This window comes from Budorcas taxicolor, chromosome 19 (assembly GCF_023091745.1).
Source record: "Budorcas taxicolor isolate Tak-1 chromosome 19, Takin1.1, whole genome shotgun sequence".
NCBI lineage: Eukaryota > Metazoa > Chordata > Mammalia > Artiodactyla > Bovidae > Budorcas > Budorcas taxicolor.
Genome location: NC_068928.1, coordinates 32,814,051 through 32,831,552, shown reverse-complemented (window position 1 = coordinate 32,831,552; position 17,502 = coordinate 32,814,051). Strand labels below are relative to the sequence as shown.

Below are 17,502 nucleotides of genomic sequence, written 5' to 3'. Positions count from 1 at the left end.
ACTCTTCCTCTCCTTTTCCTCAACGATAGAACTAAGGTATACGGAGGGAACAATGAGAACTGTAAGGAGTAATGGGGATAACGTGGAGGGGAAAAGCGTGCGCTGGCTGTTGAGTGTTCATCAAGGACAGGATTTAGGAGAGAGAGGAAATCTGCAAATATTTCCTCTTTCTTTTCTATAATCTTCTTTTCACAGTCTCTGTAACAATAAATAAAAAGTCTGTAACAAGACATTTTTGTGGTGTCCTGCTAAATATTTATTTGAACTCTTGCTTTTGTTTCCATCCCACTACTAGGTCTTTGGTCACCCATGTAACTTATGTCAAGATCAGGGTGGCTCTGTGCCTTTTCTACCTTCTCCAGGGCTCTGGGATACGACAAAGACCAATACACAGAAGAACGACGACAAAAAATGTGCATCATGTGAGGTCTGAAGATATATTTCTTGTGCCTCGGAGCTGCTCCAGGTCTTCTTCTTGCCTGGGACTCTAAATGGAACAGCACACTGAATCAGTCAACTTTCTAGACTCTCCATATCCCAGGGGCTTTTTCTCAAAGTGACAAAACTTACTTTACAAACAGCAGAATGAGGTAAAGGAGTGAAATCTCCCTAATTCTGTAGTACAGAAAACCAAGGATTCACTCAATGTCAAAGATAAGGAAAGAGGGACCTGAAACAAAACTACAGTTAAGGTTCCAACTCTTTATCTCAAGGTCACTTCCAAGAAGTGTGAAGTGAGGATGTATCCAGCAGAGGGGTAATAACTATCTAAGTGTCAGCCTAATCCATGTGGGCATAACTCAAACCCCATTGTTCATCAACTGAGACAGCAGCCTTTGGGGCTGGGAGGGAAGCCAGAGTGTATTTCAACTCTAATCTTTAAATTTTTATAGTTAATGTAAAAGAAACAACATTCTCCAGATAGCTGGGTGTCCACTTTGGATTTGAAAATAAACAGCTCTGTGTCTTCCTGATAATTGAGGATATGAACCCTCAGCCTCACCTACAAGGATGTTCTTACACAGTGAGATGCAGTAACAAGCTTTGGTGTGACAAAGAGGGGGAATTGGACTTCACAATGACTGTATTGCTACCCACTCTCAAGGACTTTCTGAATTTCTACAAAAGAGCATTATGGGTAGTGGGATGGTGGTTTAGGGATCAACCTTTGAGATTTCTGGCTGGAAGCACTCAGAATCATCAAATCAATGGATAGAAGAAACATTCTGTTTATGGCTCAAAACTATTGTGTTATGTGAGTAGAATTAGATGCACACAGAACTGTTTCTCAGGCAGCATTTTTTGGGTCTTCCTCCTAAACCACTCAGGTATTTAACACAGTGATAACACCAACTTACATTCCTTAGCACTCAAGTCATTTTTCAGGGCTGCTCTTCCATGTGAATCCTTTGATGTCTGATGAGGGATGAACTGCACTTAAAGCTCTTCCCACACTCGTTACATCTGTAGGGTTTCTCACCAGTATGAGTTCTCTGGTGTTGAATAAGGGCTGACGAATGAATGAAGGCTTTGCTACACTCATTACATTTGTATGGTTTCTTGCCAATATGAATTCTTTGATGTTTAGCGAAATTGGAGCTCCGGCTGAAGGTTTTCCCACACTCATGACACTCGTAGGGTTTCTCTCCTGTGTGAATCCTTTGATGCTGGACAAGGTGTGTGCTCTGACTGAAAGTCTTCCCACATTCGCTGCACTCATAGGGTTTCTCTCCGGTGTGAACCCTCTGATGTTTGGTAAGTGACGAGCAGTGGCTAAAGGCTTTCCCACACTCCTGGCATTTGTAAGGTTTCTCTCCAGTGTGAGTTCTTTGATGTTTAATGAGTGCTGAGGAATGAATGAAGGCTTTATCACACTCGTTACATTCATAGGGCTTCACCCCTGTGTGGATCAGCTGGTGCTGCACAAGATGGGTGCTTCGATTAAAGCCTTTCCCACACTCACCACACTCATACGGTCTTTCTCCAATGTGAATCCTCTGATGAATGGCAAGGGATGCACTTTCGGTGAAGGCTTTTTTGCACTCACTGCACTCGAAGAGAATTCTTGTGTGAGTTCTCTGATGTTTGGTTAAATTAGCCCGGTGGCTGAAAGATTTCCCACAGTCTGCACAGCTGTAGGGCTTCTCCCCCGTATGGACCCTCTGGTGTCGAATGAGCACTGAGTGGTAAGTGAAGAGTTCACCACAGTCATTGCATTTATGAGGTTTCTTTTCCTTATAGGTCCTCTGCTTTTTCATTAAGGTAGATTTCTGCTTCAGTCTTTTTTCAAGGGTGTGGAAAGCATAGGGTCCTTTGGGAATTCTGTCTTGAGTGAGAAGGACTGACTTCTGGCCTAGGGTTTTCCAGTAAACGTCGTGCTCAGGGGCTCTCTCTTCTGGGAGTGAATTCATGTGGGTGAACATTCCTCTCCAGTGTCTCTCCTGACTTCCCTGCTGATTCTCCAACCAGTCTTTACAGTCAAGAGTTGTTTCTGTGCTGGAGATACAGACACTGTCCCTTGTCAGCCTGTCTATGATTGCAACCTGGCATGATTCTTCTTTGCAAAAATCTTGCACTGAAGTTGAATCCTTGCTTCTGGGACTAGTCTCTGAGTCTGAAAGAAATTGGAAATGTAAATTTCTTTCGTCTTCTGAGTTTGACAAAATGGTAGTTCTGTAATGGGTCAGAGTTAATGAAGGTGAAAAGCATGGCTTCAATGAGGAAGTGGATTTGACTCGTGGAAGATGATTTGCAAAGAGAAAATGCAGGGGAACGAATGTACAGAGCTATGCAGATAAATCCGTACACAATCTGACCCAGGAGGCAGAATAAGGCAAAAGATGACCAAAAAGACAAGAAGAGGGATGGAGAGGAAATGCTATATTGCTGGCTGAGCAGGAAATGAGTATCCCAGATCAGGACAGGGGAGGAACAACCTCTAACAGAACATCAACTGCTGTCAATCAGGTACAGCCAGGCAGTCACCACTTTGGTGCAGGCACAGTGATGACTTCTAAGTTTCCAGTCACCCAGCCTTACTCAATCCTACTATGCACTCCATTTTCAGTTTAAAATCTCTCCTAAGAATGCATTTATAATGTCCCTATTCAAAAATCTATGACCTCCCTAAGATATAATGGCAAATATAAAAGACTCTGATGATGGGAGGGACTGGGGGCAGGAGAAGGGGACGACCGAGGATGAGATGGCTGGATGGCATCACTGACTTGATGGACATGAGTCTGAGTGAACTCTGGGAGTTGGTGATGGACAGGGAGGCCTGGCGTGCTGCAATTCACGGGGTCGCAAAGAGTCGGACACGACTAAGCGACTGAACTGAACTGAACTGATACCTGCACAAGGCTAAACATTACAACACTAATTGAGGTAGCAAAACTGGTAACATCTCAAATATTCTACTATAGAGAACTGATTAAATCATGGTGTATATACACAATGGAGTATGTGGAACTTAAAAAATAGTACATTGATCACTTAAATAGACTTAAAAAACCCCAGCTCAGGATGGGGAACACATGTACACTCATGGCAGATTCAAGTCAATGTATGGCAAAACCAATACAATATTTAAAGTGAAATAAACAAAACAAAACAAAACAAAACAAAAAACTCCAGCAAACTGGAAAGGAGTGTGTTTGGTTTGCTACTTTGAGAGATATAGATATTATCGACATATTTGGTTACATTTTCCAAAATCAAGGACAGATACATGAAATACTAGAAAAAAGATTACTTAGAGAGAGAGCACCAGAATACAAGAGAGCAGGGACAGTAGCCAACCTCTCTGAATATTATCTACTATATATCTATTAGAATTTTTATGTTCAATATGAAATTATAAAGCCAAAATAATTTATAAAGACTATAGTTCCAAAGAATAAATAAATAGTTCAGTGAAATCCATTTGACCAGATAAATTCTTGGTTGCCTAAAAAAAGGTCTGGCAGAAAAAGTCTGATTGCTTGATAGGTGGACTTCCCAGGTGGCTCAGTGGTGAAGAATCTGTCTGAAATGAAGGAGACACGGGTTCAATCCCTGGGTTGGGAAGATCTCCTGGAGGAGTAAATGGCAACCCACTCCAGTATTCTTGCCTGGGAAAGCCCATGGACAGAGAAGCCTGGTGGGTTAGTGGGGTCGCAAAACAGATATGATTTAGCAACTAAACAACAACAAACAACAAAAAATGAAACAGAAGAGCAATTCAGAAACAAAATCAAGTATATAAAGGAATTAAGGACAGTACAAAGGTGGAATTTCAGTCAGTGAACTAAAGATAATTGGTTTTTAAAGGAAATGGTCCTGTGACTTATTAAACATTCAGAAGACAAGTTAGACCTGTCCCTCATTCCACACAGCCAGATGAACTTTGTTCATTTATTTACTCGTCTATCCATTTATTCAATGATTATCTAGTGGATATGCTAGGCTCTGGGGAAAAACAAACAGTCCCTATGTACACAAGGGGAGAAAAAAATTTAGTCTGACATCCATGAATACATATAAAAAATGCACCTTAGTAAGAAATAAAAGGCAAATGATGCTGTGAAAGATTATAAGGGGAATCCAGGGGCATGGGGGGTGGGGTCCTCCCTGAGAAGGTATATCACTGAGCTGAAATCCAAGTAGGGCTGGGGTCCGGGTGAGTGTTCCAGGTAATAGGTACAGATGAAAAGGTGAGCCTTCCAGGTAGAGGAAATGATATGTATAGAAGCCCCAAGGTGAGAGGCAGCACTTAGGAAGAGCACAGTGGTTGACAGCATGGACTCTGAAATCAGAACGCATGAATTTAAAACCAGCTTTGTCACTTCCAGCCATGTGACCTGGCCCAAGTTATTTAACTTTCTACTTTAGCTTCCTTATCTGTAAGATGGGGCAAAAACAATACCTGCTTCATGAAGAATAAAAACAACACCTACCTCAAGGAGCATTAAATGAGGATATTTATAAAACACTGAGGACCCTAATACAGCATAGGTGCTACATAAGTTGTTTGTAAAATATAAATTGATATAAGGCTAGTATGGGCAGTGATTTCAAAGTGTGGTCTGTGGACCTCTGGGAGTCTCTAGGTTCAAAACTGTTTTCAAAATAATACTTGGATCTTATTGGCCTTTTTCACTGTCTTGAAATTTGCATTTATGTTGCACAGTAATGGTGGTGAAACTGCCCACACCTTAGGCACAAATCAGGACAAAACACCAGATGTACCAGTAGCTGTTACATTTCCCCCTGCTGTGTACTCTCAGTTAAGGGGAGGGGGGAGCCAGTTTCACCTAAAAATGTCTATGGAAACAACAGGAAACATTATTAATTTAATAAATTAATTTTAATCTATTAAACTTTGACTACACGCCTTTTTAACATTCTAGATGATGAAATAGGAAACATTTATAATGCAAGTCCACTTATATAAAAATATGGTGCTTGTCTTGAGGAAAACCATCCATTGTGGAATCAGTCATTTTTTCCTCTTTAAATAGACTAGCACTTTTACTTGGAAGAATGACTGACAAACTATGTTATCTATGTTGGGTATCTGGCACATATTCTCTCAAAACTGAAAAAAAGATGAGCCTACCATTTCAACGAAAACAACTGACAGTATTTGAAAAAATGTGAGCTTTTAGGCAGAGATTAGAATTTTGGAAAACTTTTACCTCCCACTGAGAGCTTCATAGTTTCCTAATACTTAAAGGCTTTTCTGATAAGGTCAGTGGTGATACTGAAAATTGTGCTTTTAACATATTCCACAATGTGTCAATATTTGGAAGATCTGCCTAACTCAGTAAACAAGATTTTCCAAAAGATCAATAGATTTTAAGAGTATGAAAAGTTCATGGATATGGTTTCAGATGCACCTTGCACCTAACCCTTTAGGAAACTACTACTTGCCCCACTTTGGTGTATAATCAGGAGAAAAGCCAAAATTATCTCAAAAGGCTATAAAATACTCCTACTTCTTCCAACTAAATATTGGCATGAGGCAATATTCTTCATACAGGCCAACCAAAACAATGCATCACATCAAGCTGCATTCAGAAGCAGATATAATTATAAAGCTGTCCTCTATTAGCCATATACAAAAAGACCTGCAAAAATGTAAAACAATGCCATTCTTTTCAATAAATTTTTGTTGTAGAGAAATAATTTTTATTTAAATTGTGTTATTTGCATTAACATGTAATGGGTTTATAATTGTTATTTCTAAATTTATCATACAATAGTTTAAAATCTTTCTCACTTTTAATTTCTAATATGGTAACTACTGGTAGATATAACCCACATAAACAAAAGCATGCTAAGATTCTCAACAATTTTGGGAGTTAAATAGGTTCAATGACGCTAAAACCATTTAGAGTTGCTAAGATAAGGTACAAAATCAGAGGGAAAGTAGGTATGAAGCAGGGCTGGATATTATGAGTAAGGGTCAGATTTTACAAGCGTCTATAGGCCTCTAGGATTTTGGCGGTCATCCTAAGAGCAACAGGAAGCCACGGACAAGCCCTAAGCAAAAGGGTGATGCCATCAGACTTGCATTTTGAAAATATCACTCACTGCCACATAAAGAATGGAGTTTATAGGGGTAAGGGTGGAGTCAGGGAGATGACCTCAGATGAAAGGGAGACAGAGAGATGTTAATGATGAGGAAATACTTAGAAGTGATCAGATAAACACAAGGATGAACTGGATAAAGGCAAAGAGGTTATGTAAAGATTGTTCAGATTTCTGACATGTACAATTTGATAAGCAGCAAGTGCCTTAATACAATTATTGGAAGAGGATCCTGTTAGGGGGATGAAGAATTTGGGCACATACCAGGCATTCAGTTTTCGACATGTTGTACTGTAGCATCTCTGACATAAACAAGTAGAGATAGCATGCGGGATCTTAGTATCTTGACTAGTGACTGGACCCATGGCTCCTGCATTGTAAGCAAGGAGTCTTAACTACTGGACCACCAGATGCTAAAGAAGTCCTGACTTCTTTAGCATCCCATGGGATTGTTCTTTCTGGAGACCCCCATCTATCTGACTCACCTGAGCAGCTGCTTTTGGGGGCTTTTCTCTCAAGCAGTAGTGGTTCTTTTCCATTCTCCAAACTGTGGTTCTCAGGTTTGGAAACTGGAAGCCCTGCTCATTAGAAAAATTAAAAAAAAAAAAAAAAAAAAGGAACTTAGCTCTTGGTGATGGGTATAAAGCTGTGTCCCAGAGCACAGTCCCAACCCCTGGATCCACAAAGACAAGACACCATAGGAAGTTCTGGAATAAGGGAGGTAGAAGCCTATAAATGAAGCTTAAAACATGTGTAGCAAGAGTCTGGGCACAGTAAGGAGTCACACACATTTGAGAAGACAAACATTTAGCCTGTAAAAAATGGAAAGAAAAAAAAAAAAGATTTTCTCACTTGTTTATTACGGGAGTCCCAGGGAGACACTGCTCATCAATCCTCAGCTCAGGGAAAGAGCTGGGTGAAGTGGGACCCCTGCAGCAGCACCATGAGCCTGGGGGTCTATGACTAGTTGTTTCTGATGTTTTCCTTTCTTTTTTCTTCAGTTACTAGAACCCACTTTCTTACTGAATTTATTACATGAGATTTGGGAGGAGCTAAGATAGTTCCTTCCACTACTCATACAAACACATACATGTACATGCATGTGTGTGCATGCACACACTTGCACACAAACACACCACACAGAGGTGGACACAGGATCCAAACTGGCCAGAGTGTTCTCTATTTCCCTGGCTTGAGTAACTGTCTCATGATGGACACATGAGCTTATCTGCTGAAACTCCCAGGACAGAAGCCCTCTTTCTTTCCTCAGCTCTGTAACTGGAAGGACGTAACACTAGAGGGGCTAAAGGCCATCTCTGCCCACAGGGAGATTCGGGAAAACCTATGGCACGTCATTAAAAAATAAGCAGGTAAAAGAAACTCCTGACACCGTATCTGATTCCCTTCCAAGCTAGTGTGAATTCAGTTCTGAATCCAAAGACTCCTAATAAAAGAAAACAAGCCTAGACCTTTCACCAAGACCCTAGAGCATGTACAGATTCTCTCTGGGCCCAAAGGGACCAATACTTTTTCTGGCTTTGTTAAGCTACTTCACCGTCAATAAAACAATGAGGTCCCCATAAGCAGGTCAGGAGTCACAACGAGAGTCTGTCCTTACAGAGTGAGACCAGGTTCCTGTAGTTCTCCAGCATCACGTCCCTCTGGGCGGGATCCAGCCTCCCCCACTCCTCTGGGGTAAAGTCCATGGCCACATCCTTGAAGGTCACTGATGCCTAAGACACAAAACATACTTCTGTTTACCATCCGTCTCTTCGCAGTCTCCCTATCACCTCTCAGTTTCTGCTGGTCCTGGAGTAAGTGCGTAGATGTATTCAACAGGGGGAATGATTGCAGTAAGAGACAACCATTCTTATGTGTCCTGGACTTTCCATGTAAAGTCGCTGGGTAACAATTACGTGCCAGGCACACTGTCCAAGATCCAACATGGGAATCAAAAGAAGACCATGGTTTCTGCACTGAGAGACTATCATTTTTTCTGGGGAATAAAGAATTAAAACAGGAACCAATGAATCAACAAAACAGTTTGGCAAAGTAAATGAAATATAGGCAGAGACAAAAAGCACATCTGTATAATTCTCCTTGGGAGTCCTCAATAAAAAATTTGAAAGATAATTTACACAGAACTTGTGACTGGACAAGCTCAGTGAAGCATGGAATCAATTCAAAGCAAGAAGCATTAAACTGGAAAATGACAGCAACAGATTAAGAAAGGGTACAGATATAAAATGTAAATGTTCATATGTAAACACCTTAGGACTGAATTAATCTAACACACAAAATACAAAAACTCATTAGAAAAAGACATATACCAGTACTGAAGGTTTCTCTTTAAGCGATAGAGAATGGTGGTAATATTCCACATTGTTGAAATAAATATACCAAATGCTATAACTTGATAGAAAACGACTTCTATTTAAATATCCATAAAGCATTTGCAAAAGTAACGAAGTAAATGTTAATAAATTCCAAAAGAGAAATGAAAAAGCAATAACTGATGGTAATTGAAAAAATTAATTACAAAAATATTAAAATTTCAAAATAATGAAATAAAAGGCAAAAATCAATGTCATAAGGCTAAAATTGTACTCAGAAGAAACACTTCCATTTCATTAAAAAAAATTAGTAGAATTAAGTGAACAAAGCATACAAGTCAAATTAGAGACAGAATGAGGGAAAACAGAAGGAATTACAGGATAAAAGCAGAAATTAAGGGGAAGAAAATCAAGAAAAATAAGGGACTGGGAAACATGAATAAGAGCAGTACGTTATAGTACTATAACAACATCAACTTCCTGATTCTGGAAAAAGAAAGTAATAAATGAAGTGAAATGTTAAATCCTGGAGAATCTGAATGGAGTACATATATGAGAAATCTTTCTACCACTTGCTACATAAGTCTCAAATTATTTCAAATAAAGTTTCCCAAAATGGAACTAACCTTAGAGACTTAAAAAAAATAGGAATCATCCTTAGAAAATATAAAAATCATTAATCAGCTACTAAGTAGACAAGATACTATGAGAAAAAATGACTTTGATCTTCCAATCTGCCTATCTGTAGCTAAACTGACAGTGGAAATTAACTTCCAAACCATTAAAAAAAAAAAATCAGAAAACCAAACAAACAAAAAAATCAGAAAAACAAAATGCAAACTACTGCACAAAAGGCAGAAAAAATATAGAAGGAGAAAGCACAGTAAACAGAATTACAAAAATCACACAGCAACAAAAATGTGAAACACACAAGCAATTATATTAATATGAATAAATTCACTTCCCTTATAAAAAGGTTTCTTAAAACAGACACATCCTCTTTACAGAAAAAGAGATCCAGACAAAACCCCCAAAGTTGGGGACTGGGTGGGTGGCTGGGGAAATGGAAGGAAACATAGTATACTACATGTCTGAATATAGTAGTTCAAGTCCAACAAAAACATATGGAAAAATATACACCAAACTGTTATCCTCAGTAGGGAGAGGTAGCAAACAATTTGGTGAGGTTAGTATGCATACTATACTTTTATATTTATACATGTCTGTGCCTTTCACCTGGTTACTGTGAGCAAAATTTTAAAACATTAAAAAAAAAAAATCTGATAAGTAAAAGATCCACAGCCCAGGCAAATTTTAATAAGAAAGACAGTTGCAATATTAGCATCAAACAAAATCTAATTCAATACAAAAAGGACACACGGAGAATTTTCAAAATTTCCATAAAAGGTTTAATCCATCCTGAAGCTGTAACAACTCTCGAAACTAGTCTCTTGTTGAAATGTATTAAGCGTTCACCCTTCTTCTGGTCCTTTATACCCTGACTGTCCTCTGGCTGCCATGCCTAGCCACGTTTAGTCCACACAGTTCAGGCAGTCCTAGCTCACCTCTAACACACGGGTGGGATACAGGTTTACATGTGTGTGCTCAGGTCTATACTCTGATCATCACACTCAGATTTGGTGAATAATGGTCCAAGGAAGGGTATAATACCCATTAGAGTTAACTTTCAGTACTTCTGGAATCTGGAACGACTAGAAAGGAAGATGTTCTTTTCCTCTGATTTTCAACATGGGAAGATGTAAGGCTAAATTTGTTAGGGGCCAGTCTGCACTAGAAGAAAAGACTGAGTGCAAAACACAGAGAAAGGAAAAGGTGACTGAAATGGAGAAAACAGGTTCTAATGTCACTGTCTGAACTTAATTTTAGCCAGACCTGGATTTTCCCTTATAACTGTCAATAAACTTGCTTAGGCCTGTTTGAATTGAGTTTTCATTAGCTGCAACTTAAAAAGCTTCTTGAGTGATAAAATCTTCAATATTCATATAAGATATTCAAGAAACCAACGGACACCACCAAGTACACAAGGATTCTGAGAAATCACTTTGCTAAACGGTAGGAACGTGCCAGGCCCACTTTTCACACTCTGGATTAAAGCAGCCAAGAGAGAGGCTAGTGGAGGAATCTTTGGGTTGTGGTATGACACACATCAGGGAGAACTCTTTTCTCCTACCCAAGTTTAATAAAAATTAAAAATTTTTGGACATGCAAAGAAAGTTGAAAGACTATTATACCAATCACCCATATATTACAACTATCACTTATATCCAACAATTCTAACATATATATATATATTTGGCCACACCACAGGGCATGAGGGATCTCAGTTCACTGGCCAGGGATTGAACTCGAGCCTCCTGTAGTGGAAGCAGTCTCAACCACTGGACTGTCAGTGAAGTCCCAAATTAACAATTCTTAATATCAGCCCTTGGGGAAGGGAGAGATTGGAAAGTGAGCTGCAACTTGATAACACTTCACCTCTAAAATACCTGAGCATTCATCATCTTGGAGGGCTGATTAGAATCTTCTATAGGCTTCCTCTTCCGGTATTTCTTTGAACTATCTGAGTAATTATGTTCATAATTCACTCCAGCACTTACGGTGCTTTCTTAAATTCCTACTTAACAGTCACGTATATGCTGTTTCCCTCTACTGAAACATACATTTTAAGAAGAGTGCACCACACTATCTTTTAAAATCATTTCCAAATACCAGGCACAGAAATTAGCCGCTACATTCAAGAAGGGCAAAGCTCCTTCCATGCCTGCTGAGTGATCAAACTAGATGCACAAGATACTGTCAAGAAGTAGAAAACATTTCTCACCGAATCCACTAGTCACTCGAGCCATCTCTTAGAATCAGTACTCAGCTCTCCAAATGGGCTCTAGCGGGACACAGAAACTCCACTTCAAACAGAAGAGAGTGTGTCCAAGATCTGAGAGATCAGGTGAATTTCAATAATCAGCAGAGATTTCCACTCACCTGCGACCTGGCCATGAGGCGCAAAGCTGCCACTTCTCCCTCTTCTGTGCAGTTTTCTTGGGAAAAGGGAGAATCCTGGGGAGGCAGAGCTAAAGGCAAGAAAGCAGTCATGATAGGACCCAAATATATCTCGTGATGCAGATCTGCAAGTTTAAAACTCCTGCCTTTGTACTACTGGTGCTCCTTACAGACACTGCTACTGAAGGGATCCCAATCTGGAAATAACTCAGGAACGCTGCTCTTCGGGGCTTCAGTTCATTCAGCTGCTGTTACCCTAACAGATCCTGGAAGACAGCATCCTCTGAGCCTGGAAATTAAAAGTCCCAGCCGCACCGACCCCCCCACCCCCGCCCCAGGCTTGATCTACATTAAATTAATATAGGAAAAACAGGCTCAACAGCTCTGAAAGAAATCACTCTGCAACCTTAGTCCAAAGGTAGACTGCTGGATCCCACCTCCAAATAATTATTATTACTTGAGACTGGGGTAGAACTTAGAAATCCAACAAGCAGGGGTGGGGGAGGAGTGTAGATTTGATGTAGGTCACAGAGAAAACTTCAAGAAAGCCTTGATTTAGGAGAACTGGAAGCCAGTCACTGACTCCTATACCTCGTGTCTCCTCTGTAAGACAAAGGATCTGCTCTACCGAAATCAAAGAGTTTTTGTGCAAAGTGGAAAAATAGGTGTGGAAAATGCATGCGTGCTCAGTCGTGTCCGACTCTCTGCGATCGCATGGACTGTAGCCCGTCAGGCTCCTCTGTCTATTGGATTTCCCAGACAAGAATACTGAAGTGGGTTGCTATTTCCTTCCCCAGGGGATCTTCAAGACTCAGGGATCGAGCTTTTCTCTCCTGTGTCTCCTGCATTAGCAGGCGGGTTCTTTACCATTGAGCCAACTGGGAAGATGTGGAAGATACTTTTGTTAACCAAAAAGCTAAACCGTCGGACCCACTGATGAAGCTAGGATGGTATAACCACCCAGGAGAAGAAGAAGGTGTGACACTAAGTGAGAGGCTATGCCCAAGCCTCAGCAGCAATTAATAACATTTCGCTCACATTTTGAGGGAGGCTTTGGAGGGTCTCCTGTGCACCCAGCTGGAGTGGGAAGAGAGGGGATCCCACAGCAAGCTCTCCACTCTCATTCGAAGAGCCCGTCCGTCCCCAGACAAAGGAGCCAGACAACACTGACTCCCGTTCATCAGGAAGGATTCGGCCCGGCCCCCAGCACAAGTTCAACACCAGCCCCTCTCACCTCTCTTCCCGGGCGTTTCGGCCACATTAGTTTCCATGGCCACCGCCTCCTCCCGGCCGCGAAGGTTCTGCTCTCGCCCCAGCGCAGCCCGCTCGGGGCGGAGGGGCGGGAAGCCCCGCGGCCTCGTGGTCCTCCTTCCCGCCGCCCCTCGGGGGGCTCCTCCAAAAGGCTTCGCTCCGTCCCGAGCCGGCTCGGCCCTCGAAGCTGGCACCTGGAAAGCCGGGACAAGCATCCCTGAGGCCGGGCGCTAGCGCCTCGCGCTGCCGCTCCGGGACCGCGCGGCCGGAGCACCAGCGCCCGGGCCGCCGCGGAGGGGCCGCCGCGCAGACCAAGCCCCCCACCCGCCAGCCCGTCCCGCGCCCCCGGGCCTCGTTCCTGCCGTCGACGTCCCTTCCTCCAGCGCGCACTCCAGCCCTGATCGGTGCAGACAGCTGCCCAAGGGGCACCGCCGAGGCCGAGTGAGAGAAGCGGTACCTGAGCGACAACTCACCTCCCACCACGGCCTCACAAAGGCTACGAACTTCTCGGGCCAGCGGGACTGCGCATGCGCAAGAGCAGGGGGTTAGGCTGGCGGGCCTCGTTCGGTCCCGGAACTACGCTTCCCAGAAGGCCCCGGGCGCGGCCAGACTCCCGCTCCTTAGCAGGTGGGAGCACGCGTGGCGCGGTTGGGGGAATCCTAGGAGCCGCGGGCTGCCTCCGTCTCGCGAGAGTAGCGGGCGCTTAGCTCATGCGGGATCCCGCGGACAAGCAAAAGAGCAAACGGCAGAACCGAGATATTGCAAGTCCCGCGCTGTGCCTCCACGTGGCGCTGCTGAGGCGTCCCACTTAAGACACTCCAATGTAAGATGTTCAGAGTACTTGGCTTTCCCCACATTCGTCTCCTTTCTCCCAAACTCATCCTTTGCCGTCAAACAGTGTGAAAGGTGTATTTGCAGACCGATGTGTATGCGTTCGTAGACTACTTGTAATACTGAAAATTCACACATGTGAGATGGGTGAGTTGAAAAGATTCAACCAGTTTCAACTGGCTCAACAGATTTGAGCAACAGGTTCTCTGCAAGCATAAAAATTAACTTTATCAAAGGAGGTGTTCCCTCAAGGGAGCACGATTAGTCTCTGTTAATGGGCTTCCCTATAGCTCAGTTGATAAAGAATCCGCCTGCCATGCGGGAGACCTGGGTTCGGTCCCTGGATTGGGACAATCCCCTGGAGAAGGGAAAGGCTACCCACTCTAGTATTCTGGCCTAGAGAATTCCATGGACTACAGGGTCATATGGAGAAGGCAATGGCACCCCACTCCAGTACTCTTGCCTGGAAAATCCCATGGACGGAGGAGCCTGGTAGGCTGCAGTCCATGGGGTCGCCAAGAGTTGGACACGACTGAGCGACTTCACTTTCACGCATTGGAGAAGGAAATGGCAACCCACTCCAGTGTTCCTGCCTGGAGAATCCCAGGGACGGGGGAGCCTGGTGGGCTGCCGCCTATGGGGTCGCACAGAGTTGGACACTAGTATTGTCCGCTTGGGACTGAAGCGACTTAGCAGCAGCAGCAGCAGGAGGGTCATAAAGAGTTGGATGTAACTGAGCAACTTTCACTTTCTGTTATTGGACAAACCTAGGCACTTCAAACTTTTGTCTACACTGTCCCTCTTCTCAGTGAATAATATCACTGCTTACAAATCATTTGCAAAAGCCAGAACCTGAATATCCTCAACTCTCACTGTTTATTCATCACCAAGTCCTATTCACTGTGTTCTTTAAATCATTCTCCAGTTTGTTCATGTTTCTCTTTTCCCTTCAGTATTACCTTAGTGTAATAGTGGAGTGGGTATCCATTCCCTTCTCCAGCGGATCTTCCTGACCCAGGGATCAAACCTGGGTCTCCTGCATTGCAGGCGGTTTCTTTAATGTCTGAGCCACCATGGAAGCCCTATTACCTTAGTTCTAGACACCGATGTTTCTCTGGTGTTAAGGTACCAGCCTCCCTAGCTGATTTCTGTAAGTCAGGTTTGCTTTCCCACCAGTCTGTTAGCCACATGTTCTGGCCGGTGATCATTCTAAAGTTAAGAATAAGATGTTACGTTCCTGCTTAAAACCCTTCAATGGTTTTCAAAAACTTTTGGGGAAAAGATTTTTAGTTCCTACCATAAGGCACTCCCTGGGATTTCCCTGACAGTCCAGTGGTTAAGACTCCTCACCTCCATTGCAGTGAGCGCAGAATCAGTCCCTGGTAGGGGGAGTAAGATCCTGCAATCCACAAGACACGGCAAAAAGAAGAAGAAGGTACTCCTTATCCAGTTCCCATTTTCCAAAGTGGTTCCCATGATCTGAGCCTCATGGGATTCACACCTTTGTGTTATCCGCTCTGTGACCTTGAGTGTGAGTAGGAGTTCTGACTTACTTTTAACCTATAAAACGGAACAAAGGTGACACGATTCTAATGCTTGTTTTGCTAGGAGAATCCTCCTTGCTGGCATTGGTGAAACAAGTATGATATTGGGGAAATCTGCAAGACAAGAAACTGTCAGCCCAGAAAGACAGATGAGAGCTAACGCCTGCCAACAACCCCCAGATGCTTGGAAGTGGATCAACCCTAGTAGAGTCTTCACATGAGAAACCAGTCTTGGCTGATACCTTGACAGCCCACTGCAAGGACCCAGCTAAGCTGTTCCTGGACCTTCATCCACAGATATTGTGAGATAACAAATGTGTGCCATTTTCAGCCACTAAGTATGTAGTAATATTGTTAGATAGAAAATGGTAACTAACATAGCATCCCAATGTACATGGCTAGATCCTTGTCCCAAACCCAACCTGGGTGCCTCTGGAAGGAGGGAGGTTGTTGAATTAAGAAATGAATGAGAAATGGATTGGAGACCCTCTGGGAGACAGATGGCTACAGTCTGCCCTAGGGTGTGTGTGTGGCGTGTCTAGATGGGGATGGAATGGTAGCAGTGATGAAAAGCTCCAGATGCCACGAGGGGACTCAGGGATGTGCTCTGGGAGTGGGGGTGCTTTCTGATGTCTTGTGTGCTCCTTTCTACTCTCTCTGACATCACTCTGGGGAAATCTTTGTCCACTCACCATAGCACAGGGTAACCTTATAGCTGGACTAGGAGAGGAGTAGATACTAACAGATACAAGCAGCTCCACTTCCAAAGGTTTTATTCACCTTTGTCCCACCCTGATCCACATGAACACCCAAATACGTACGCACATGCAGGAACATACATGCAGTCAGCCAGATGATTACTGCAAAACAGAAGTGAAAATAGATTTATTATTATATAAGATCATCTGGTAGGAAGAGGGTAATAAACGGGGAGTGGTCTTGACCATATTTTAATACCATGGATTCTCTGCTTTGAAAATAACTCAAATTCCTTTGATTTCCCTGATGGCTCAGCTAGTAAAGAACACACCTACCAGCGCAGGAGATGCAAGACACACAAATTTGATTCCTGAGTGGAGAAGATCCCCTGGAGAAGGAACTGGCAATCCATTCCAGTATTCTTGCTTGGGAAACCCCATGGACAGAGGAGCCTGACAGTCCACGGGGTGGTGAAGAGTTGGATACAACTAGCATTGGAGAAGGAAATGGCAACCCACTCCAGATTTCTTGCCTGGAGAATCCCAGAGACAGGGGAGCCTGGTGGGCTGCTGTCTACGGGGTTGCACAGAGTCGGACACGACTGAAGCGACTTGGCAGCAGCAGCAGCAGCAGCAACTAAACAACAGCTCTTGGGTCAACCAATGGTCACATCCTCTTGTTGAAGTCCTCTAACAATAAATAACAAAGAAGAACTTCTGACAACCTCCAAAGACTAAACATGGATCACTTACAAGACAAAAAAAAAAAAAAAACCCCAGTGTCAAAAGCAGTGCCTGGGACTTCCCTGATGGTCCAGTGGTTAAGACTCCATCTGCCGATGTAGGGGACAGTGGTTTGATGTCTGGTCTGGGAAGATTCCACATGCCTGCAGGACAGGTGCTACAACTCCTGAAGCCTGTGCTCCGGAGCCCGTGCTCCACAGTAGAAGCCACCCCAATGAGATGCCCACACACAACGACAGAGTAGCTTCCTCTCATCACAACTAAAGAAAAGCCTGTGGGCAACAATGAAGACCCAGCACAGCCAAAATTAAATTTAAAAAATTAAAAAAAAAAACCAGTTCCTGGCATTTTGTGGTCCCTCAGTGAATAACTGACTGGGTAAATCTGACTTGTCAGTAGCACTGACTACAAAAAGAAAAGGATCTTTTCAAATTGTAAAAGATAAAGCTTTCAATCTAGGCTTTTACGTGTTACTTTCATGTAACTGAGGGTGCTATTTAAAACTTCTGC

General features: G+C 43.0%; 1 protein-coding gene across 1 annotated transcript; it reads right to left on the bottom strand.

Annotated features, from left to right (window-relative positions):
- Positions 1-251: 251 nt before the first annotated feature.
- ZNF286A (zinc finger protein 286A) lies at positions 252-13,712 on the bottom strand. The gene is made up of 7 exons (XM_052658355.1): positions 13,649-13,712; positions 13,159-13,369; positions 11,907-11,995; positions 8,192-8,306; positions 7,059-7,151; positions 1,359-2,614; positions 252-487 (listed from the first exon to the last, which is right to left on the bottom strand). Exons 2-6 carry the CDS (start codon positions 13,193-13,195, stop codon positions 1,383-1,385), a joined length of 1,566 nt encoding a protein of 521 aa, XP_052514315.1. The 5' UTR covers positions 13,196-13,369; positions 13,649-13,712; the 3' UTR covers positions 252-487; positions 1,359-1,382.
- Between the last annotated feature and the right edge of the window lie 3,790 nt (positions 13,713-17,502).

Excerpts from the sequence above, each read along its gene's own strand:
- ZNF286A (XM_052658355.1), bottom strand. The coding sequence starts at position 13,195 with ATGGAAACTAATGTGGCCGAAACGCCCGGGAAGAGAG. Across the intron at positions 11,996-13,158 it reads CGAAACGCCCGGGAAGAGAG|CTCTGCCTCCCCAGGATTCT; the intron begins GTGAGAGGGGCT and ends TCTTGCCTTTAG. Across the intron at positions 8,307-11,906 it reads GCCTCATGGCCAGGTCGCAG|GCATCAGTGACCTTCAAGGA; the intron begins GTGAGTGGAAAT and ends TTTGTGTCTTAG.